This window comes from Nerophis ophidion, linkage group LG14 (assembly GCF_033978795.1).
Source record: "Nerophis ophidion isolate RoL-2023_Sa linkage group LG14, RoL_Noph_v1.0, whole genome shotgun sequence".
Taxonomy (NCBI): domain Eukaryota; kingdom Metazoa; phylum Chordata; class Actinopteri; order Syngnathiformes; family Syngnathidae; genus Nerophis; species Nerophis ophidion.
This window is the reverse complement of record NC_084624.1, coordinates 12,585,670-12,610,592: the sequence shown is the minus strand read 5'-3', so window position 1 is coordinate 12,610,592 and position 24,923 is coordinate 12,585,670. Positions and strand designations below refer to the sequence as shown.

At 40.8% G+C, this 24,923-nt stretch overlaps 2 protein-coding genes across 3 annotated transcripts in view; one reads left to right on the top strand and one right to left on the bottom strand.

The window, feature by feature from the left end:
• Nucleotides 1–19,095, top strand: rpl5a (ribosomal protein L5a). The gene is made up of 8 exons (XM_061919859.1): nt 1–154; nt 418–487; nt 4,801–4,916; nt 5,000–5,134; nt 5,210–5,412; nt 6,861–7,038; nt 18,747–18,835; nt 18,962–19,095. Exons 1-8 carry the CDS (start codon nt 152–154, stop codon nt 19,062–19,064), a joined length of 897 nt encoding a protein of 298 aa, XP_061775843.1. The 5' UTR covers nt 1–151; the 3' UTR covers nt 19,065–19,095.
• dipk1aa (divergent protein kinase domain 1Aa) overlaps nt 18,823–24,923 on the bottom strand; it is a 36,493-nt gene continuing 30,392 nt past the window's right edge. Inside the window, exons 6-7 of one of the 2 annotated variants that reach the window (XM_061919858.1) lie at nt 24,207–24,918; nt 18,823–19,164 (exon numbers count right to left, since the gene is read on the bottom strand). In XM_061919858.1, the coding sequence (XP_061775842.1) occupies nt 24,244–24,918 (675 nt within the window). In that variant the 3' untranslated portion in view covers nt 18,823–19,164; nt 24,207–24,243. Of the gene's footprint in view, nt 24,919–24,923 lie in introns of both variants that reach the window. The other variant, XM_061919857.1, reaches the window with a different exon arrangement.

The following is a 24,923-nucleotide window of genomic DNA, read 5'->3' as shown; positions in this document are numbered from 1 at the left end:
GTGTTGCTGTCATGTCGCCTCCAATGCAGCAGGGGGCGCTGTGCTCGGAGGTCGCCGACACGGGAACGCTTTTGGTCGGACTGAAGTTCCGCCGCAGAGTCGCAGAGAGCCCCGCTGACACCGAGAAGGAAGGCAGCAAAATCCCACTGAAATGGTGAGAAAGGTTGAATAATATGTCATCTTTCGCAACTCTGGGGGAGAGAACGTCTAAGATGTCGGTCTTTGACGGGGGTCAGTGGCGGTTTAATGGTCGGATGGCGTCTGATGAATACCGGCGCTGGTCTTCATCCAGCGTGGCGCTTTAATGGCGGACGAAACGAAGCCATTTAAAAATAATAATATCGCTGCCGGGGCCAGTTTAGAAGTCTGTTTTAGTGCTACAAACGCTAAACAAATCACCCCTTTATTTCTTTTTAGGGTTTCGTCAAAGTGGTGAAGAACAAGGCTTACTTCAAGAGATATGAAGTCAAATTCCGACGGAGGAGAGGTATTTATTGCATTACATTCTCATTTTAAGTCAATATCATAGAACTTTATTACTAAAGTGCTATATTACATTAAGTCTGACAAAAGTAATTTTAGTATGAAACAGCAAGGGCCTTCCGATGCATTATATTGTTGTGTATATTTAAAAAAATATATATACCAGTATAATAGGATAACTATTTGCCCCTATATTGAAACTATTATAGCCTTTGCGTGCCGGCGCAGTCACATTAAATCTACTGATTTTTACACACAGAAGTGAATGCCATGCATACTTGGTCAACAGCCATACAGGTCACACTGAGGGTGGCCGTATAAACAAGTTTAAAGGCCTGCTGAAATGAGATTTTCTTATTTAAATGGGACTATCAGCTCCATTCTATGTGTCAAACTTGATCATTTCGCGATATTGCCATATTTTTGCTGAAAGGATTTAGTAGAGAACATCGACGATAAAGTTCGCAACTTTTGGTGCTGATAAAAAAAGCCCTGCTTTTACCGGAAGTCACAGACGACGACGTCACAAGGGAGAGGGTTCCTCACACTTGACATTATTTATAATGGGAGCCTCCAACAAAAAGAGCTATTCGGACCGAGACAACGACAATTTCACCATTAATTTGCGCGAGGGTTAAAAATTTGTGGCTGAGGATATTGATAGCGAAGGACTAGAAAAAAAACGAAACAAAGTTTTTGAAAAAAAAAAAGCGATTACATTGGGACGGATCCAGATGTTATTAGACACATTTACTAGGATAATTCTGGGAAATTCCTTATCTTTCTATTATGGTGCTAGTGTTTTAGTGAGATTAAATAGTACCTGATAGTGGGAGGGGTGTGTCCACGGGTGTCTTTAAAGGCCTGCTGAAATGACAATTTCCCCATTAATTTGCGCGAGGGTGAAAAATTTGTGGCTGAGGATATTGATAGCGGAGGGCTACAAAAAAAATAAAATAAAGTTTTTTGTTTTTAAAAGGCGATTGCTTTGGGACGGATTCAGATGTTTTTAGACACATTTACTAGGATAATTCTGGGAAATCCCTTATCTTTCTATTATGTTGCTAGTGTTTTAGCGAGATTAAATAGTACCTGATAGTCGGAGGGGTGTGTCCAAGGGTGTCTTGAGGCCAGTCTCTGAGGGAAGTCGACGGCAGCTGCATGGACGGCGCAAGCTCAGCTTATCTCCGGTAAGAGGCGACTTTTTACCACAATTTTCTCACCGAAACCTGCCGGTTGACAAGTGGTCGGGAACCATGTTTGCTTGACCGCTCTAATCCATAGTAAAGCTTCACCTCCGGGAATTTTAAACAAGGAATCACCGTGTGTTTGTGTGGCTAAAGGCTTAAGCTTGCCAACTCCATCTTTCTACTTTGACTTCTCCATTATTAATTAAACAAATTCCAAAATATTCAGCAACACAGATGTCCAGAGTACTGTTTAATTGCGCGATGAAAAGAGACTACTTTTAGCCGCAAATGGTGCTGCGCTTATATTTCCTGACAGCCCGTGACGTCACGCGCACGCGTCATCACGCGCACGCGTCATCATTCAGCGGGAAATTTAAAATTGCAATTTAGTAAACCAAACCGGCCGTATTGGCATGTGTTGCAATGTTAATATTTCATCATTGATATATAAACTATCAGACTGCGTGGTCGGTAGTAGCGGGTTTCAGTAGGCCTTTAACATTGTTAAAAATATGCGCCACACTGTGAACCCACACCAAACAAGAACGACAAACACATTTCGGGAGAACATCCACAACTTAACTCAACAGAACAAATATCCAGAACCCTTTGCAGTATAACTACCGGGATGCTACAATATACACACCCCACGGCTACCCTCAACCCCACCCACCACAACCTCCTCATGCTCTCTCAGAGAGAGCATGTCCCAAATTCAGAGCTGCTGTTGTGAGGCATGTTTTAAAAAAAAAAAACTTGAGTTGATATATTTTGGAAAACCTTTTAACATTCTTTAATGCATCCAGCGGGGCATCAAAACAAAATTAGGCATAATAATGTGTTAATTTCACAACTGCATATATCAGTATCGATTGATATTGGAATCGGTAATAAAGAGTTGGACAATATCTGATATCGGCAAAACAATATTATCGGACATCTCTACTTTCTATGCATTATCTAAGTATGTGTGTATATTAAAAAAAAAGTATAACGGGAAAACAAGTTGCCTCTATATTGAAGCTATTATCATATAGTAATCAAAACAGTATCAATCTCATTGGGACTCCAGAGCCATTTTGAGGAAATCATGAGCAAGCCAGTCATGTGATTTGTGACGGTCTTTTTCAGCCAATGCGCAATATTTTCATTTAAATGTTCCCACTACAGAAACTGTAAACACATGACTAGAGATGTCCGATATTATCGGCTAATAAATGCTTTAAAATGTAATATTGGAAATTATTGGTAGTGGTTCCAAAAAGTAAAATGTATGACTTTTTAAAATGCCCCTGTGTACGCATTTGTAGCGCGAAGTACAGAGCGCTAATAAACCTTAAAGGCACCGCCTTTGCGTGCCGGTTCAATCACATATCTACGGCTTTTCACACACACAAGTGGATGCAATGCATACTTGGTCAACAGCCATACAGGTCACACTGAGGGTAGCCGTATAAACAACTTTAATATGGTTACAAATATATGCCACACTGAGCCCACACCAAACAAGAATGACAAACACATTTCGGTAGAACTTCCGCACCGTAACACAACAGAACAAATACCAAGAACCCCTTGCAGCACTAACTCTTCTGGGACGCTACAATATACACACCCCCAACACACACACACACCTCGACCCCGCCCACCTCAACAACCCCATGCTCTCTCAGGGAGAGCATGTCCCAAATTCCAAGCTGCTGTTTTGAGGCATGTTAAAAAAATTCTTAGTTTTGGAAAACCTTGTAACGTTATTTAATGCTTCCACACACACAATTATATATATATATATATATATATATATATATATATATATATATATATATATATATATATATATATATATATATATATATATATATTGGGGCTTCACGGTGGAAGAGGGGTTAGTGCGTCTGCCTCACAATACGAAAGTCCTGCAGTCTTGGGTTCAATCCCAGGCTCGGGATCTTTCTGTGTGGAGTTTGCATGTTCTCCCTGTGAATGCGTGGGTTCCCTGCGGGTACTCCGGCTTCCAAAGACATGCACCTGGGGAAAGGTTGATTGGCAACACTAAAAATTGGCCCTGGTGTGTGAGTGTGAATGTTGTCTGTCTATCTGTGTTGGCCCTGCGATGAGGTGGCGACTTGTCCAGGGTGTACCCCGCCTTCCGCCCGATTGTAGCTGAGATACGCGCCAGCGCCCCCCACGACCCCAAAAGGGAATAAGCGGTAGAAAATGGATGGAAAATGTGTGTGTGAGTATATATATATATATATATATATATATATATACACACACACACAAAAATGTGTATTTTCTCCTAACAAAATGTGGCGTGTTGTCTGCAATGTCTATGAAATGTCATTTGGAAAAGATTGAATAATTTTACCAGTCCCTATTTTTATTATGAAATGCACACTTACGAAAAAGTCATATGTATATATGTATGTATGTGTATATATATATATATATATATATATATATACACACACACACAAAAATGTGTATTTTCTCCTAACAAAATGGGGCGTGTTGTCTGCAAACAATGTCTATGAAATGTCATTTGGAAAAGATTGAATAATTTTACCAGTCCCTATTTTTATTATAAAATGCACACTTACGAAACAGTCATATATATATATATATATATATATATATATATATATGTATGTGTGTGTGTGTGTGTGTGTATATATATATATATATATATATATATATATATATATATATATATATATATACACCCGCACAGATAGAAATTAACTGAACCATTAGGTGTTGGTTCCCTGCTTCTTGATGATGATCCCAAGTACGCTGAGCAAAACGTAGTTGGTCCTTCGTTCGCGTTGGCTGATGTTTACTGTCCTTTCAAGACGGGGCTGAGAGAAGCAACAGGGATTTAGTACTCTTATTTTCCAAACCATATATAATCCACGCTCATTAAATTTTAAAGAAACATTTTCATATTATATATATATATTTTTATATATATATATATATATATATATATATATATATATACACACACACACACACACAAACGTACACACACGCGTGCATGTATCTGTGCATACGTATATTTGTATATATGTGTATTAAGTATATCTCGTCAATGTAGCCTCACGCCAATATTTCTTTGTTTCAGAGGGCAAAACGGACTTCTACGCCCGCAAACGCTTGGTTGTACAGGACAAGAATAAGTACAACACACCCAAGTACCGCCTGATCGTCCGATTGTCCAACAGGGACATTTGCTGCCAGGTCAGCGGCGCTCAGAAAACTTTGATGAACATCGAGTGTGCTGACAAATGGCTTCACTCTTACTTAACGTTGTGTCTTGACAGATTGCCTATGCTAAGATAGAGGGGGACTACATTGTCTCTGCTGCGTACTCTCACGAGCTGCCCAAATATGGCATCCCTGTGGGTCTCACAAACTATGCTGCGGCATACTGCACCGGACTGCTGCTGGCTCGCAGGGTAAGAAAGCTTCTTGTTTTCTCCATGCAAACAGGACATGATATGCTGACGGAGTGTTTTCCCTTTTTTTATAAGTTGTTGCACAAGTTCGGGATGGATAATGTGTTCGAGGGTCAGGTGGAGGTGACCGGCGACGAGTTCAACGTGGAGAGCGCGGACGGTAAGCCGGGCGCCTTCACCTGTTACCTGGACGCAGGCCTGGCCAGGACCACTACGGGAAACAAGGTGTTTGGAGCGCTGAAGGGAGCGGTCGACGGAGGACTATCCATCCCTCACAGGTCAGATAGAAAGGAACCTTTTGGTGTTGGTTCCCTGCTTCTTGATGATGATCCCAAGTACGCTGAGCAAAACGTAGTTGGTCCTTCGTTTGCGTTGGCTGATGTTTACTGTCCTTTCAAGACGGGGCTGAGAGAAGCAACAGGGATTTAGTACCCTATTTTCCAAACTATATATAATCCGCGCCCACTAAATTTTTGCGAAACATTTTTTTCCCCATATTAGTCACACCAGACTATAAGCCGCAAATAAAAATATTAAGTTATTTACACAAATATTTTATAAACGTCATCGCCATGGACCCACTATCTGCGGAACTTCTCTCTCCAAGCAACTAAACAGACTTAATAACTCCATGATAACGTTTTAATGAATTTACTTAGGACTTTATGATAGGGAAACTATACAAAAAGAATGCCATTGTGAGTTAATAATTAGAGATGTCTGATAATGGCTTTTTTTGCTGATATTCCGATATTGTCCAACTCTTAATTACCAATACTGATATATACAGTCATGGAATTAACACATTAGTATGCCTCATTTTGTTGTGATGCTCGCTTGATTTATTAAAGATTGTAACAAGGTTTTCCAAAATAAATCAACTCAAGTTATAGGAAAGAAATGCCAACATGGCACTGCCGTATTTATTATTGAAGTCACAAAGTGCATAATTCTTTTTAACATGCCTCAAAACAGTAGCTTGGAATTTAAAACCTCCTCTCCCTGAGAGCATGAGGTGGGTGGGGTAAGGGGTGGCAGGGGGTGTATATTGTTGCGTCCCGGAGTTAGTGCTGCAAGGGGTTCTGGGTATTTGTTCTGTTGAGTTTATGTTGTGTTACGGTGCGAATGTTCTCCCGAAATGTGTTTGTCATTATTGTTTGGTGTGGGTTCACAGTGTGGCGCATATTTGTAACTGTGTTAAAGTTGTTTATCCTTCCACCCTCAGTGTGACCTATATGGCTGTTGACCAAGTATGCGTTGCATTCACTAGTGTGTAGGAAAAGCCGTAGACATGTGACTGGGCCCTCAGAATCCATACATGTGAAAACACTATAGACGATTACAAGATGCAACGGAACTTGTACTTGCGGTTCAAAGCTATAAACAGAAGGAATGGGACAAGCAGTAGGAGATGGATAGAATTCACATTCACCCAGCAGCACCTGCAGTGAGCGAACTTGTCCAAAAGATGGCGCCATAGCACAAACAATAATACCATTCAAGTGTCTGCATGTTTTTGACAAACTATTTGCTTTATGGCTGTAAGCAAAGAAAAATCCATATATTAGCCACACAATTTTAAACCACAGGGTACAAAGTGTAGTAAAAAATGTAGTGGTTTATAGTCTGGAAAATAGAGTACCCGCTAAAGTCAGATTTAATCCAATTCCTCGCTGGGGTGAACAACATAAGTCTAAATTGCTTTTTTTCCCTCTTACGCTTCCAGCATAAAACGTTTCCCCGGTTACGACGCAGAGAGCAAAGAGTTTAACGCGGAGGTCCACCGGAAGCACATCCTGGGCATGAACGTGGCGGACTACATGTCCTACCTGATGGAGGAGGATGAGGAGGTGTACAAGAAGCAGTTCTCTCGCTTCATCAAGAACGGTGTCACGCCCGACACTGTACGGTTTGTTTCTGATGGCTTTTCAAGTCGGGAAGGGGTTCATGTGGCCCCATTTTTTGCAAAGTTTTGCAATGCAGTCCGCTGAAAATGGTAAGCGCCACTTCTACATAGCTGTGGTCGAAGTTGGAATTGCCACAAGACACATTTTTAAGATATTCAGCACCTTAATGCCATCTGATAGCTAAAGTGGATAGTGCACTCCTCCTTTTTATGTTTCATGTGTCAGGTAAAACGCGACATGGGGCCATATGAATCCTCTTCCTACTGTGCATGTATGGTACTAAAATGTGGGCTTACCTGTTACTTTGAGAGGAATGAAGTGTGGCTTTTTGCTCTTGTTTAGGACCCCAACAGCAGCGCATTGGCAATTCTATGTACTCCATTACTATTATTTTTAAGAGTCTTAACACAAACTCAATTCCTAAACAAAATTTGGGGCAAGCGTGTCCAATCCGGTGAAACATTTGATATTTTAGTGGTCCCGAACACAGACGTTTGAAAATGGCACTTTAGTTTTATTTTTTCTGCAATGGGCCACAAGCCTGTTAAACAAGATTTTAAAAAGTGTGTGTGTGTGTGTATGTGTGTATATATATATATATATATATATATATATATATAGCGCGTTTGGACCAGATGTTCCTCCGAGGGAATTTAAGTTGCTGGTCAACCCCGTTCTTTTGATGACACATAAGCTGATTTTAAATGAAACCCAGAAACAGAATAGTTATTTTGCAATTTATTCCAAAGCTTTGGCGAGACCAATCTACGACCAACACATTCAAATCGCATCGCCCAAGTAGATCTGAAGACGCCCCGGAAGTCTTGTCTTTTTCCATACGCCCCCCCTTCAGAGCGAATCTTCATATCTCTTCTTCTGCCGGCCAGGGACAGATAAGAAGGGAGTTATGGCTAGTCTACTCATTCCTACAGCTCCAAGGTTAACACAAGCACACTACTTAGCAGCCAACCATAAAGAGCTCAAATGGAAAACACTAGCTGTTTAAGAAATAATTCTTGAATATGGATATATGTCGATATCTATCTCCGTCAATCCCCCTTCAGATCTTCTACAAAAGATCTCTAATACAATTACAAAACTTCTAAAGCACGCCCCACATTAAAGTTTTAGCAAGTTAGCACTAAAATAAAAGCATAGTTACATGGGAGATGGATGGAGGGAGTCCACGTCAAAGTCGTCATGGTCAGCGGGGGAAACTAGCAATTCTCGAAAGTCACCACTTTGCTTGACCCCCTTCAGAGACATAGCAAACCCAGAAACAGGGTAGGGTTGACCTATGGCTCTAACAATGATGCGGGTGAATAGAGGCCTACCACAAGGGGCGACAAAGCGACCGCATGAGGCTATGATGGCCAAGAAAACTCCAATGGAGACCAGGACAGACCTAATTAGGTCAGTCCACCTGCCAAAGGTGCCTTGGAGCCAATCTTTGAAGGGGTCAGTGACACCTTAAAACCATAAGTTCTTTTGCCAGTTGTGGATGGTTTTTCTTGCATTTTATGTGATAAGGTAGGCGAAAAACACGTATCTGGTGGTTCTTGTCAAAAGGGCACTGAAAAAGTCTGTCCGGGTCCAAGTCTCCCTTTTCTTCAGATACTTCTGGAAACGCTCTTGGCAAATGCTTTTGCCCTCGTCCTTTTTGCGCCGGTCCAAGAATTTCACTTCAAGTGGCACAATACGAATGCCCCAGGCAGTCCCTCTTAATCATGGCTCCAGTTCATGGAGAGCAAAACCCACAAAATAGAACCGGGGTCCTATTCCATTATTCCTAGCTGGGGTTTTCAGGCGCTACCGGCCTGCTTTGAACAGTCTGATTTTTTCAAAGTAAACGCTTCGGATCCCGGCGGGACACTCAGTCAAGAGCATCCCGCGGGCGCCGAGAGGCAGGGGTGTAGGTCGGGCGGCGGCGCGCCCGCCCCGTTCCCAAAGTCCAGCTACGATCTTTTTAACTGCAGCAACTTTAAGATATGCTATTGGAGCCTCAGACTGGGCTTGGAGGTCCTCAAAGGGCCTCTGGGCCAAGCCATCGGGGGCGGTGTTGTTAGGAATGAAGGTACAGCATTGGTCACCAAACATTGCACACACACCTTCTTCCTTGGCTAGGATGCGGTCAACTGCCATGCGGTTCTGGACGGCCATGAGGGGGGTCGGGGCAAGTTGTTCAGCAAGTCCCTCAACAGCGTCACGTGTCTGGTTGGTCAGTCTCAACAGATTATAAAAAAAATAGTTAATGCGTTCTACATTTTTAGTGGCAGTCACAGGAAAAATAGCACCAATGATAGGAAGTGCACAGGATTGACACCACAATTTATGTTGTGAGGGGACCCCCCTTGGTTGCCCTATTGCATCAAAGTAAACACCATCAGGGTTTCTCATCAAATCAAAGGAGCCCGTTACACTTCTCCTAGATAGAACATGGCGGCATCGGCGGGAAGTTAAAGAGGCCGCTGAAACAGGAATTCAAAGGGGTGTTAATTTGGTACCCATTAGGGTGAGTGGGGTCACCAGTCTAACCACCGCACAAAGCCCAACGGCTGACGTTAGGATTGTAATGTACAATCTGTGCTCCCCACAATACCAGAATAAGTCAGCCCGTGCCCAAGGGCCTATTTTGGAGCCATTCATCAGTGTGGTGCACCAGGAAGGGTCAATGTCACCCAATTTGTTGGGGGACGAAGAGGGTCCTGTGATTTGAAAACGAGTGTAATTCAGCTTCCGACCTCGGATAAGCGGAAGATGATGGATGGATGGATGTAATTCAGCTTTTGGGCCACAAAGGGAAGAAGTCAGGTGGAATTGTTAACAGGAGGGTACACACTAGCCAACAAATCGCACCCTGGCGGCGGCGTGGGTTCAGAAAACAAAAAGATAAGACAGTTTGAGCCATTTGTGTCAGTCAACCTAAAAGGGGCGGGGTAGTTGTGGGGAAAGGGACACTTCTTTGGCTATTTTTAAGACCCTTCTTAAAACCCATTTTTATTCACTGGCTTTTAACCCAGCATGAGACTTTAAACTGATTTTAACTTTATAACTGTTTTTAACCTTTAACTGCTTTTTATCTAACAAATTGTTTTTAGGGTAATTTGTATTTGCTATTTCAATGTGTTTTTTACTTCGGTTTTAAATATTAATTTTTAGTCAGTCCTTTGCCTTTATTTTTTTGTGGTGTACAGCCCTTTGTTCTTCAACTGTGGTTGTTTTTAAAAGGCTTTAGAAATAAAGTTGGTATGGTGTGTATATATATACAACAAGTACAACCCAGTATATATATATATGCATATATATATATATTAGGGGTGTAACGGTACACAAATTTTGGTTCGGTACATACCTCGGTTTGGAGGTCACGGTTTGGTTCATTTTCGGTACAGTAAGAAAACAATATATACATTTTTTGGTTATTTATTTACCAAATTTGTAAACAATGGCATAACATACATATACACACAGGATCCATTGCCAGGGTTAATGTGGTCAACATATATAAACTAAACAAGATAAGGCTCAGAATGGTTTCTTAACAAAACCTCTCCACATATAAAGTGTTTTTTTTTTTGGATTGATTGATACTTTATTAGTAGATTGCACATTACAGTACATATTCCGTACAATTGACCACTGAATATAATACCCCAATAAGTTTTTCAACTTGTTTAAGTCAGTGTCCACGTTCATCCACACCGCCCGCCGTTTTTTGTGGACATGTTCCATAAATATTGATGTTAAAGATTTCTTTTTTGTGAAGAAATGTTTCGAATGAAGTTCATGAATCCAGAGGGATCGCTATTACAATCCCCAAAGAGGGCACTTTAAGTTGAGGATTACTTCTATGTGTAGAAATCTTTATTTATTATTGAATCACTTGTTTATGTTTCAACAAGTTTTTAGTTATTTTTACATCTTCCTTTCCAAATAGTTCAAGAAAGACTACTACAAATGAGCAATATTTTGCACTGTTATACAATTTAATAAATCAGAAATTGATGCAATAGTGCTGTATTTTACTTTTTTATCACTTTATTTCAACCAAAAATGCTTTGCCCTGATTAGGGGGTACTTGAATTAAAAAAAAATGTTCACAGGGCTACATCACTGAAAAAAGGTTGAGAACCACTGTGTTATGAGAGTAGCATATGTGTGTGTGTGTGTGTGTGTGTGTGGCCCTTTAATGTGTGACAGCATGGGAAGTCAGTGAGTGTGTGGGCGAGCGAGGTGAGGGAGCTTAGCGCGAGTGCGGCTGGTGTTTTGTTGGATTGGCTGTGTGCAAGACCTCAATAAAGCCACGATTTGCAACTAATTGCCGGACTCTTCATTTACACTGGAGTCCGGAGCTGTGTAGACCCACTGCCGGGTAGAGTGAAGGGTTTTGCCTATGAGAATACATCAGCCCTGGAGGATTGTCTCCCCTGGACACACTTGGAGCCGGAAGCAGGAAAGATGCAACACATGTTTGACGTGTTGTCAGAAGCAGCTGCCGAACAATCTCAGCCAACATCCGTCCTCCATTGTTGTATCGCGCAGCCAAAGTGTTCCCAAACGAGAGATGTTAACCAGGCAGAAGGGTCTTCCAGCTCTGGCTTATGTCCTAGCCCGGTTGCTGCTAGCATGTGTACTCGATCGGTAGACCTTCGAACCGAAACCCCCGTACCGAATCGGTTCAATACAAATACATGTACCGTTACACCCCTAATACATATATATGTGTGTGTATTTATATATGCGTATATATGTGTGTATATATTAGGGGTGTAACGGTACTTGTATTTGTATCAAACCGTTTCGGTACGGGGGTTTCGGTTCGACGCGGGCGTACCGAATAAGTTCGGAAGCAGAAGTCTTCACAAGCTGCTCTGCTTTCTGCCTCATTGTCCCGCCCACACAACCATCTGATTGGTTACATACAAAGCCAATCAGCAGTGCGTATTCAGAGCGATGTAATAGCCATTCAGCAGTGCATATTCAGACTTCAGAACGATGTAGTCAATGCTTTAGCATCGAGCAGAGATATTTATTTAGCAGGGGAGGAGCGGACTATACCCAAATTATACTAAACACTTCCCAGTCACAACTATTACAAACATTACTATGAGCCCGTTGACCTTCTAGAAACTTAAACTGCAGCTCAGCTCGCTCACATTATAAGCCTAAGATGAAGGCTAATTAGCTTTTAGCGTAACGTTTGCTCATTTTTCTGTGTGTGTGCCCTGTCTGTCTGTTATTTCATTGAACTCCATTGTGTTTAGGGATGAATAGTCTCTCCTATTGCAATTGTACTATTTTTTAGCTATAGTTACACGAATCATTAGTAATGTAGCAGCCTAGTTTTGAATAGCAGGGTCCCTGCTATCACATGTTGATAAAAATACAACATTTACATAATAATAGTCAACTACAGGCTTCCCAAATGCTGTAATAAATTAAGCATGATGAGTTGACATTAAACAGTTTCAATGGAAACTGTTAAATGTTAAACTTTTTATATGTAGAAGAAAGGTTTTTTCATTTTATTTAATCAAAGCAGCAACTTGAGGCAGTTTAATGTGGATTAACGTGGGCAGAATTATTATAGTGTTCCCAATGTTAAAAGGATAAAGCCATTTTTTACAAATTTGGTAAATAGATAACCAAAACATTTATGTTTTGTTTTCTTACTGTCCCGAAAATTAACCTAACTGTGACCTCTAAACCGAGGTACGTACCGAACCGAGCTTTTTGTGTACCGTTACACCCCTAGTATATATGTGTATATATATATATATATATATGTGTGTGTGTGTGTGTATATATATATATATATATATATATATATATATATAAAAAGGTATATTTCCCCACTTTGCTACACTTTGAGCAAATGATTTGTTGGTATCAAAGCGGGCTTGGCCAATCTATAAATCAATTCATGGAACAATAAATAAAAACGGAGTCTTCACCTTGCTTGCATTGATAAATGTTCTTTGTCTCTCGTTTCCAAACCGGGTGTGAGAGGGTTCACTCTTTGTCCCTTTCAGCACCTGGGCGCATTCATTCCATACTAGAATGAAATTCAGATCAGAAATTTGATAGTTAATTTAGTGGACGCCGTTAAAGTGGTTATATAAAGCACAATTGTGCTAATTAAGAAGACGACCATTAAAGAATGGTCATGGAAATAAACTCTTCTATTACAGGGAATGCTGCCAGCCGTACACAATCTTTGACTTAGTGGCTGGTGGCGGGACGCTATCATACAATCGCTTGTGGGGAACGAACAAAATTCAGTCGCAAAAATACGACTGCACAGCCCGGTGTTGGAGTATTTCAGCTTCAGAGCAAGATCGAACTGTGCCAACTTTCTTGAGAAGTGATGGCAACAGAAATAATTCACCCGAACAGTTTGTTTTTTAACTGCACTTAAAGATGTTCAGTGGTTAACTAGGAGGAGTTTGTCAAAGCGCCACCTCTTTTGTGCCTGAAAAACGGCCAACTAGTTTTTCACGTATGGGTTCTTTTTTACAATCGTCCTGTCATAACCGACCGTCTCCAAACGTTTTTTGTGTCGATTCATGCAACTGGTGGGAGGGGCTAAAATTAAAGTTGCTGCTAGAGAACCAATTTTAAAATGTTTTCGACACCTCAAAATAGGGCTGGGTGATACGGCCTTTTATTAATATCTCAATATTTTTAGGGCATGTCACGATACACGATATATATCGCGATATTTCGCCTTAGTCTTGAATGTACACTTGATGCATATAATCACAGCAGTATGATAATTTTATGTGTCTCAAAACATTCATCTTCATACTGCATTAATTAAACTTTCATGCAGAGAGGGAAATCAAAACTAAGTCGATTCACCAAAACTATTTATTAAGCAGTGGCACAAACATGTCATTTCAAAACAGAAAATGAAAGATTGTCAGACATTTTAAAACAAGCTCTAAGTGCACTTTTGTGAATGATGTCACCAAGATGACATATCAAAAAAACACTAAATTAAAGTGTACTTTTGTACAGAAAGCCACTACAATAGTTAAGAACAAAGTGCACTTTTGTGCATGATGTCACACACGATATTTCAATAAGTGACAAAAAAAATTAGCTGCATATTAGGAAATTAAATGTGGTCGGTTACTGTGGACGTTGTATCCTGTTGTTGTTTATATTTTTCATACGGTGTTGATGTGGAAATTGTTGCTTCTGCATTTAGTGGGTCTGGCACTGAATGGAGATGTTGACATGCAGAGTGTCAAGCACTCTTCATTCTCCAGCGGGTGACTTTTCAAATGATGCTACATTAGCAGTGCTGCTACTTTTTGTAGCAACGCTTTTGCTGCATAAATGTTGAACATATTCCCGCTTGAAGTCAAACCACCGCCGGACGATGGATCCCGTGCTATTTTTCTTGGGAATTAATTCTTCCACTTGTTACCTGATTCGCACCTTCTTTCTCTCGTATTACCACCCAAACTTCACCGTTAGCATCACAGCTAACGTTACCATGTCGCTACCTCTGCTCAGCGAGAGCGTGTGACGTTGCACATGTAACATATGAAAGAAGGTGTGCTTGTTTTACGTCTCTGTGAGAAGGAGAGAAAAGAGAGTGGGAAACGCATGAAGTGTAATGCCCGCAGCTAAAAGCAACTACGTGAGAATGTATACTCAGGTATCACGATATAGTCATTTTCTATATCGTACAGAGACAACATATATTGCCCAGCTCTACCTCAAAATATAAAAATGTTTGCCACACCTAATGCATCTGCAAAATTTGATGACTTTTTGTGGCCTGTTTCGGGCTCAAAAAGGGGTTGAAACGAGGAGAAAAAATAAAAAACACATTCATTTAGACCAGGGGTCACCAACCTTTTTGAAACCAAGAACTACTTCTTGGGTACTGTTTGATGCGAAGGGCTACCAGTTTGATACACACTTAAATAAATTGCCAGAAATAGCCAATTTGCTCAATTTACTTTTAATAAATAAATCTATATATATATATATATATATATATATATATATATATTTAAAAAATGGGTATTTCTGTTTTTCATTCCCTCGTACATTTTTTTTTTCTTTTACGGAAGTTTTTTTGTCGAGAATTAATTATGAAAAAAACACTTAATTGAACGGTTTAAAAGAGGAGAAAACAGGAAAAAATTTAAAATAAAATTTTGAAACATAGTTTATGTTCAATTTCAACTCTTTAAAATTCAAAATTCAACCCAAAAAAAGAAGAGGAAAAACTAGCTAATTCGAATCTTTTTGAAAAAAATTATTAATAGAACATCATTAGTACTTTTTCCTGATTAAGATTAATTTTAGAATTTTGATGACATGTTTTAAATAGGCTAAAATCCAATCTGCATTTTGATATAATATATAACAAATTGGACCGAGCTATATTTCTAAAAAAGACAAAACATTATTTCTTCTAGATTTTCCAGAACAAAAATTTTAAAAGAAATTCAAAAGAATTTGAAATAAGATTTAAATTAGATTCTAAAGATTTTCTAGATTTGCCAGAATTATTTTTTTGAATTTTAATCATAAGTTTGAAGAAATATTTCACAAATATTCTTCGTCGAAAAAACAGAAGCTAAAATGAATTAAATTAAAATGTATTTATTCTTTACAATAAAAAAATTAATTAATTGAACATTGATTTAAATTGTCAGGAAATAAGAGGAAGGAATTTAAAAGGTATATGTGTTTAAAAATCCTACAATCATTATTAAGGTTGTATTTTTTCTCTAAAATTGTCTTTCTGAAAGTTATAAGAAGCAAAGTAAAAAAATAAATTAATTTATTTAAACAAGTGAAGACCAAGTCTTTAAAATATTTTCTTGGATTTTCAAATTCTATTTGAGTTTTGTCTCTCTTAGAATTAAAAAAATGTCGAGCAAAGCGAGACCAGCTTGCTAGTAAATAAATACAATTTTAAAAATAGAGGCAGCTCACTGGTAAGTGCTGCTATTTGAGCTATTTTTGGAACAGGCCAGTGGGCGACTCATCTGGTCTTTACGGGCTACCTGGTGCCCACGGGCACCGCGTTGGTGACCCCTGATTTAGACGGAGCCCTTGGGGTGCTAAAATACTGCAGTAATGAGAAATATTTGAAAAGGCTATTTGCATTATTATTATTATATTAGGTCTCAAAGTAATGCTGACAATATTGTTTCTCTGCAATCGTTTGTGGGACAATATATCGTCCTGCAAAATGTCCTGTTGGTCAAAGTGTGCTCTGGTGTTGAAATGTTGCTATTGCACACTGCGGCCACCAGGGTGCAGTATTTGAGTCGATAAATAAAATTGGCTTTTAGCAGCTGACCATTTAGAGCAAAACAGATTTTCATCCTCCCGGTCCCACGTTAGTTGTAACGCTGCTTCTCTGTGATGATCCCAAGTACGCTGAGCAAAACGTTGTTGGTCCTTCGTTTGCGTTGGCTGATGTTTACTGTCCTTTCAAGACGGGGCTGAGAGAAGCACACCTAAGTCACGGTTGGATATATCTTGTGGTGTACCCCATGGATCAATACCGGGACCAAGATTGTTTAATCTTTATATTGTAAAGTTTAAAGGACTTGAAGTTAGTTTTATTTGCAGACGACACAACTGCTTTCTGTTCAGGAGAAAACACACAAGATAAAGAAAATAATAACGGAAGAAATGAACAAATTAAAAAAATGGTTTGATAAAAACTGACTATCTTTGAATCCCAGTAAAACTAAAATAATGCTATTTGGTAACAGTAGAAAAGAGCATCAGACACAAATACAAATAGACGGAGTAGATATTGAAAGGGTAAAAGAAACCAGATTTTTGGGAGTATAAATACATAAAATGAACTGGAAATCTCGTATACAAAACATACAACATAAGGTGGCCAAAAACATTTCAATAATGAATAAAGCAAGATACGTCCTGGGCCAAAAATCACTTTATATTCTCTACTGCTTGCTAGTGTTACCTTATCTGAGTTATTGTGCAGAAATATGGGGAAATAACTACAAATGTGCGCTACATTCGTTAACTGTCTTACAAAAAAGATAAATTAGAATAATACATAATGTTGGAAATAGAGAACATACAAACCCATTATTTATTGAGTCAAAAATATTGAAGCTGGATGATTTGGTAAAATTGCAAACAGCTAAAATGATGTACAAAGCAAATTATAACCTGCTACCAAAAAACGTACAACAATTCTTCTCAACTAAAGAAGAGATATATAACCTTAGAGCAATGGTTCCCAAACTTTTGCAGGCTGGCGCCCCCTTGGCTCCCCAGTGAATTCCTATGGAAACAAACACCTCTTTCTTGATATTTGGTATGCTGCAATTTGAAAAGAGAAAGGTTAAACACAAATGTGTATTTCACAAATAAAACCCAATTTAGTAAACCAATTTATTTTTTAGCAGTTTTAACTGTTTCAGCAACATAGAATGGTAAATAAACATTCCACCAGTAACCTTCATTGCCTCACACTTAATATTAATGGGATGGATGTGCTTGGTGCAGGGACATAAGCTTCTCAACATCAGGCTGGAACTCACTAAGAAGAAGTCGTAGATCCCCGCGGTCAGTAATTTTCAGTCGGTTTCTTTGCTTGGAAAGAAGCAAGGCGACTGCACTGAAGCCCCGTTCTACTAAATATGATGTTGGCGTGTGGTAACCGGACCCTGATGCGTCGTCCACTGACTCGTCCTGCTGCACGTGTTGTGTACAAATCGTCAAACAAACGTTCTGACTTCGACTTCGGACTGCCGCCCCCCTACCGCCCCCCCAGATCTTTCCACCGCCCACTTTGGGAACCACTGCCTTAGAGGAAAATCTAATTGAAAACATTTGTATGCACGTACAACACTTAAAACTTTTAGCATATCAGTATGTGGAATTAAATTATGGAATGGATTAATAAGTATAAAACTTAAACATTGTACTGATATGTTCCAGTTTGAGAGGCTGTTCAAATTAATGGTGCTTACAAGGTACTAAGAAGAAGAATTATAAGAAACACTTTCAACCTTATTGAAAATAAGATATTCTTCATCTCAGTATGTTGGTAATGACTGGATTAGTTGATTACATATTACAGAACTGTTGTATTACTCATTCATGGATGTCATTTTGCTGTAAAGAGGGTCAGTAGATGAATGTATTTGTGGGCGCTCTGGAGTGGGAAAAGGGTAGGATTAAATAAGCTTTGCTTCTTCCTACTCCTTTTCAGGCATGATGAGATGTGAGGTGATACTGTATTGTCTGATGTATTGTGTTGTAAACATTCATGTTCAAAATAAACTAAGAAAAGAAAGTTCCCACAGTCAGCAATGGTTTGGGGAGACATGTCAGCTGCTGGTGTTGGTTCATTGTGGTTCATCAAGTTACAGAAAAAAAAGGACTATCACGATATTCAAATTCGGCGTGGCGCATTGGGAGAGTAGCCGTGCGCAACCCGAGGGTCACTGGTTCAAATCCCACCTAGAACCAACCTCGTCACGTCCGTTGTGTCCTGAGCAAGACACTTCACCCTTGCTCCTGATGGGTGCTGGTTGGCGCCTTGCATGGCAGTTCCCTCCATCAGTGTGTGAATGGGTAAATGCGGAAGTAGTGTCAAAGCGCTTTGAGTACCTTGAAGGTAGAAAAGCGCTATAAAAGTACAACCCATTTATTTACGCGAGTGTCTTTTCTCCGGCTTCCAGGTGGAGGAAATGTACAAGAAAGCCCACGCCGCAGTCAGAGCAAACCCGGTTCACGAAAAGAAACCAAAAAGAGAAGTCCAGAAGAAAAGGTGGGGTTTGATTTATTTGCTGTAAAGTCCACAAGTGCATGCCTCACATATCAAACACTTAGTCAAAGAAATTACCGGCAGGCTTCTCGTCCCTTTTGAATACTAATGGATCCTCTTTCCGCGCAGGTGGAATCGCGCCAAGTTGTCTCTGGCGCAGAGGAAGAACCGCGTCGCCCAGAAAAAAGCCAGCTTCTTACGAGCGCAAGAGCACGAGGCCGGGGACGGTTAGCGCACGGCTAATAAATTTATTACAAACTCCACTTTTGTATCTTATACTTGGTTCATTCACGTTGGTCCCTTCAAACATGTTGTGGCCTTCCACTCAACGACTGAAAAACAAAAGAAAGGCATGTGTTGTGACAGCAAAATAGTGCAAGTGTTTTTAGTTTTTACACAGCAGTGGTGAGCACACATTCTGCTCATTGCACGTTTTCCAAGGTTCAAAAGTTACCGTATTTCCTTGAATTTCCGCCGGGGCGCTAATTAATTTAAAACCTCTTCTCACTCCTGCGCTTATCAAAGGCATGCAGTAAAATTAAGCATGCGCTAATTGTTTTAAAACCTCTTCTCACTCCGGCACTTACCAAAGGTATGGAGTAAAAATTTGAGTGTGATGTAAGCTTGGACCCTAAATCCTACTGAATAGCTCTTAATCTTCTTCCCTTTATGCGATTTCAAATTACCGGTATTGAAATCAGCCTCCTTTATTTTGAAAATAATGACAGGGGAAGTGTCACGAGTTTGACCCGGCTGTAATACTAAGCATGCGCTAATTATTTTGGGAAGTGAGTAATCCAAGGCAGGCGCATACTATATGCCCTGCGGCAATTCAAGGAAATACGGTACTTCATGTCGGCGAGTCGTTCAAGATCTTGTTCAATATAAAACATTCATCAGGTGATTCCAGCATGTGTTCTATGGCACTGAGATAGGTTCTAACATTCTCTAATACACAACTTACTAACATCCAAACATGCATAGCAGGAGCTGCGATGAGGTGGCGACTTGTCCAGGCTGTACACCGCCTTCCGCCCCAATGCAGCTGAGATAGGCTCCAGCACCCTCCCGCCACCCCACAAGGGACAAGCGGTACAAAATGGATGGATGAATGCATCGCAGGAGCAACACCTTCTGCACTGTCACCAGGTAATAAATGTGCTTCTTCTCTGTGGGTGTGACCACTGGGTTGCTTAGCAACACCTAAACGTCCCACTGGGTGTAGAGTCCACAAGTCGGATGTCAGTGAACTCACCACAAAAAAAGGCAATGATAAATGTGGTTGTAAGAACCAGTCTTACTGCTTTTTCATTCTGGATTGGTCAAAAGTGGTCGTATTAAACTAGATCTTTCATATCTCATAAACAAGTGAAAACAGAATATGACTGGAATGTCCCGGTGAGTCTGCCAGCTACTAAAATATTCTGTCGGTGTGTTGACAAAGCATGTTGCTGCTGTTATTGGAGGACACGCCCACTGGTAAATGCAAGAAATTTAGTACGTCAGCATTCAGCTTGGTCAGGGGTTTCAAACTCGCAGGCCATAGTTGCTCACTGCCTGCAGGCCCAAATGTACTTGCAGTCCACGTGCCCTTAACTCAGGGGTCACCAACCTTTTTGAAACCAAGAGCTACTTCTTGGGTACTGATTAATGCGAAGGGCTACCAGTTTGATACACACATAAATTGCCAGAAATAGTCAATTTGTTCAATTTACCTTTATAACTCTGTTATTATTAATAATGATATTTATCTTTGTGGAAACACGGATCATCTGAATGATTTCTCACAAATATATATAGAAACAGATTAATATTTTTATAAATGTATTTCGACTCTTTAAAATTCAACCGAAAAAAAAGAAGAAGAAAACTAGCTAATTCGGATCTTTTAGAAAAAATTTGAATTTATGAAACATCATTAGTAATTTTCCTGATTAAGATTATTTTAGAATTAAAATGACATGTTTTAAATGGGTTAAAATCCAATCTGCACTTCGTTAGAAGATATAACAAATTGGACCAAGTTATATTTCTAACAAAGACAAATATTTTTTTTTAATTTTAATCATAATAAGTTTGAAGAAATATTTCACAAATATTCTTTGTCGAAAAAACAAGCTAAAATGAAGAATTAAATTAAAATGTATTTATTATTCTTTGCAATTAAAAAAAATACTTGAATATTGATTTAAATTGTCGGGAAAGAAGAGGAAGGAATTTAAATGGTATATGTGTTTAAAAGTCCTAAAATCATTTCTAAGGTTGTATTTTTTCTCTAAAATTGTCTTTCTGAAAGTTATAAGGAGCAAAGTAAAAAAAATAATTAATTTATTTCAACACGTGAAGAACAAGTGTTTAAAATATTTCCTGGGATTTTCAAATTCTATTTGAGTTTTGTCTCTCTTAGAATTAAAAATGTCGAGCAATTCGAGACCAGCTTTGCTAGTATATAAATAAAATAAAATAAAATAGAGGCAGCTCAATGGTAAGTGCTGCTATTTGAGCTATTTTTGGAACAGGCCAGCGGGCGACTCATCTGGTCCCTCTGAGCGACCTGGTGCCCGCGGGCACCGCGTTGGTGACCCCAGCCTTAACTACTTGTACCCCATATTTTACAAGTAGCCCAAATCTACTTGCAGCTTGCAGGCCCAAATTTACCTGAGGATCGCATGCCCTGATATACTAGTGGTCCATATCTAATTTTTGCCCTTATTTATCCGTGGCTAGCAGACCCATATTTACTTGTGACCCATGTTTACTTCACGCCTGCAGGCCTATATTTACTTGAAGACCACAGGCCCATAACTACTTGCAACCCAAAAATCCCATTTTTATCCACAGTTCACAGGCCCATGTCTACTTGTGACCCATGTTTACTTCTCGTCCAGCAGGCCCATATTTACTTGTAGACAACAGGCCCATAACTACTTGCGACCCAAAACCCCCATAATTATCGACAGTTCACAAAACCATATCTACCAAAGACTATAAAAATGGGACTCAGCATCGAGGGTTGGAATTGGGGGTTAAATCACCATAAATGATTCCCGGGCGCGGCACCACTGCTGCCCACTGCTCCCCTCACTTTCTAGGGGGTGATCAAGGGTGATGGGTCAAATGCAGAGAATAATTTCGCCACATGTAGTATGTGTGTGACAATCATTGGTACTTTAACTTACTTGTGACTCATGTTTACTTAATCATCCTGCAGGCCCATATTTGTCCATGGAACGCTGGCCCATATTTACTTGTACACCACAGGCCCATATCAATTTGTGACCCAAAAATCCCATAAATATCCACAGTTCACAAGATCATATCTACTTTCAACCCATGTTTACTTCTCGCTCACATGCCCTTGTATACTGTTCTTGTGGTCCATATCTATTTTTGGCCCATATATATCCATGGCTTGCAGGCCCATATGTACTTGTTACCCAAAAATCCCATAATTTACCACGGTTCACAGGCCCATATCTACTTGTGGCCCATGTTTACTTCTCGTCCAGCAGGCCCATATTTACTTGTAGACCACAGGCCCATAACTACTTGCGACCCAAAACCCCCATAATTATCCACAGTTCACAAAACCATATCTACCAAAGACTATAAAAATGGGACCCATTACCTTCCTGCTTGGCACTCAGCATCGAGGGTTGGAATTGGGGGTTAAATCACCATAAATGATTCCCGGGCGCGGCACCGCTGCTGCCCACTGCTCCCCTCACCTCCCAGGGGGTGATCAAGGGTGATGGGTCAAATGCAGAGAATAATTTCGCCACATGTAGTATGTGTGTGACAATCATTGGTACTTTAACTTACTTGTGACCCATGTTTACTTCTCATCCTGCAGGCCTATATTTACTTGTAGACCACAGGCCCATATCTATTTGTGACCCAAAAATCCCATAAACATCCACGGTTCACAAGATCATATCTACTTTCAACCCATGTTTACTTCTCGCTCGCATGCCCTTATATACTTGTGGTCCATATCTATTTTTAGCCCAGATATATCCGTGGCTTGCAGGCCCATATGTACTTGTTACCCAAAAATCCCATAATTTACCATGGTTCACCGGCCCATATCTACTTGTGACCCATGTTTACTTCTTGTCCACATGCCCATATTTGTCTACCGCTCGCAGGCCTATACCTGTCTACCGTTCGTAGGCCCTTATCTATTTGTGGCCCACATTTACTCGCGGCTTGAAGGCCCATATGTACTTGTGACCCACGTTTACTTGCAGTGTGCAGGCCCATTTTTATCCACAGTTCGCAGGCCCATATTGTCTTAAAGCCCTCCACCTAACCTGATAGTTCAGTGTAACTGCAGCCCATGCACCCTTGGTGGATCATGGTTAAACAGCCTCTGGCAGTCTTGAATCCAGCAGGATAGAATCACAACTCCAAAAACGATGCAGATAGAGACAGGACTTTGGGCAGCGTCCTGGAAACAAGCGAAATGTCTCTGACAGGAACTCAATAGTGCCTAACTGTAAAATGGTGACTAGACCTTAGCCATACTTGCCAACCTTGAGACCTCCGATTACGGGAGGTGGGGGCGTGGTTAAGAGGGGAGGAGTATAATTCACCATCTCAAGTATTTCATATATATATATATATACATACATACATTAAATACTTGACTTTCAGTGAATTCTAGCTATATATATTTATTTTATTATATATTTATAAATAAATAGTTGAATTTCAGATGGCACCTATCAAATACACAGTAATAAAAACACAGTTCTACTAACTGTACTGTACTTGCTGGTTACTAAGAAAAATAACAACACTTAACTCACTATTTGAGTAACTTTTGTTCTACCATTTGCGTACTGGCGAGAGTCACTTGCCTTCAGGTGCACAACACCACGTAAATCGTTGGCCAATCAAAAAGCAACCCCATAACGCTATAGCCAACATTCACCAGGAGATGGCGACAGACAACATAGAATCACTATTACAGACGGCTTTAACATCCTCGTTCTGCTTCGTCTCCTTGTGTGTGCAGTTTTTTATTAATATCCGTATATGTTGTAACGTGATTGGGCAGGCAAGCTGTTTATATAGTGGGAAAGCGGACGTGAAAACAGGCTGTCCCCACTCAGGTCTTCATGGAGCTGGAGGGGGCGTGGTCTCCAGCGCCGCTGATTTTCGGGAGAAAATTTCTTCCGGGAGGTTTTCGGGAGAGGCGCTGAATTTCAGGAGTCTCCCGGAAAATCCGGGAGGGTTGGCAAGTATGACCTTAGCAGTCCTGGGTAGATCTAGTTTTGAGAGCCCTGATCTACGTTGTGTATTCTCAGTCTGACTAAAGGCAGCTTTGTGATAACAGGACCGTCTGTGAACTGAGAGCCGTGTGTCTCACCGAGGCAGAACTTGAACGTTCCTCCTCATCGTCCTGCTCATGAGTCCTTAGTGTGGGATATTTGTCTCCACAGCAGAGCCTTCAGGTTGTTGAGAAGCAGTGAGTGCTCCATGTTCATTTGTCCGGCGCTCCCCTTGAGGGCCATGCAGGCGTGCAGTTGCCTCTCCAGCTCCTCCCTCAGCGCCGACGGCGCCCCCTTCAGGAGGTAGTCCTTCAGCACGCCGCAGGCTTTGGCCAAATTGGGCCGCACCGGCTCCTCCCTGCAGCGTTTGCTTGCCGTGTCACACGTGGTCCGGCAGTCCGTCCCGTACACGCAGTCGGCATCCGCCTCGCAGCGGAGCGCCCGCATGCTGCGCCGGAACTGGCTCTCGGGCACGACGGTCCGGGGGTCGGTGAGACGCAGCTCGTGGCCGTCTGTGTAGCCAAAGCGCGCCGCCGCCAGGTCGCAGATGAGGAAGCTGCCGTACGTGCCGTGGAAGATGTCCTCCACCAGCTCTAACAGGCCCATGGAGATCTTGGCTTTGCGGGGCCACGATGGGGTGAACCACTGGTCCATGGTACGCTGCAGGCCGGCGGGCATCCAGGACGCCAGCGGCCAAGAGAAGCCGTACAGGGGGCTGTGTGGGACGCGTTCAGTCATGTAGAGGTCGCCGCAGTAGCCCAGAAGACGAGGAGTGTGTCCACGTTCCTGAAGCACAAGGCCAAGAAGCACCTGAA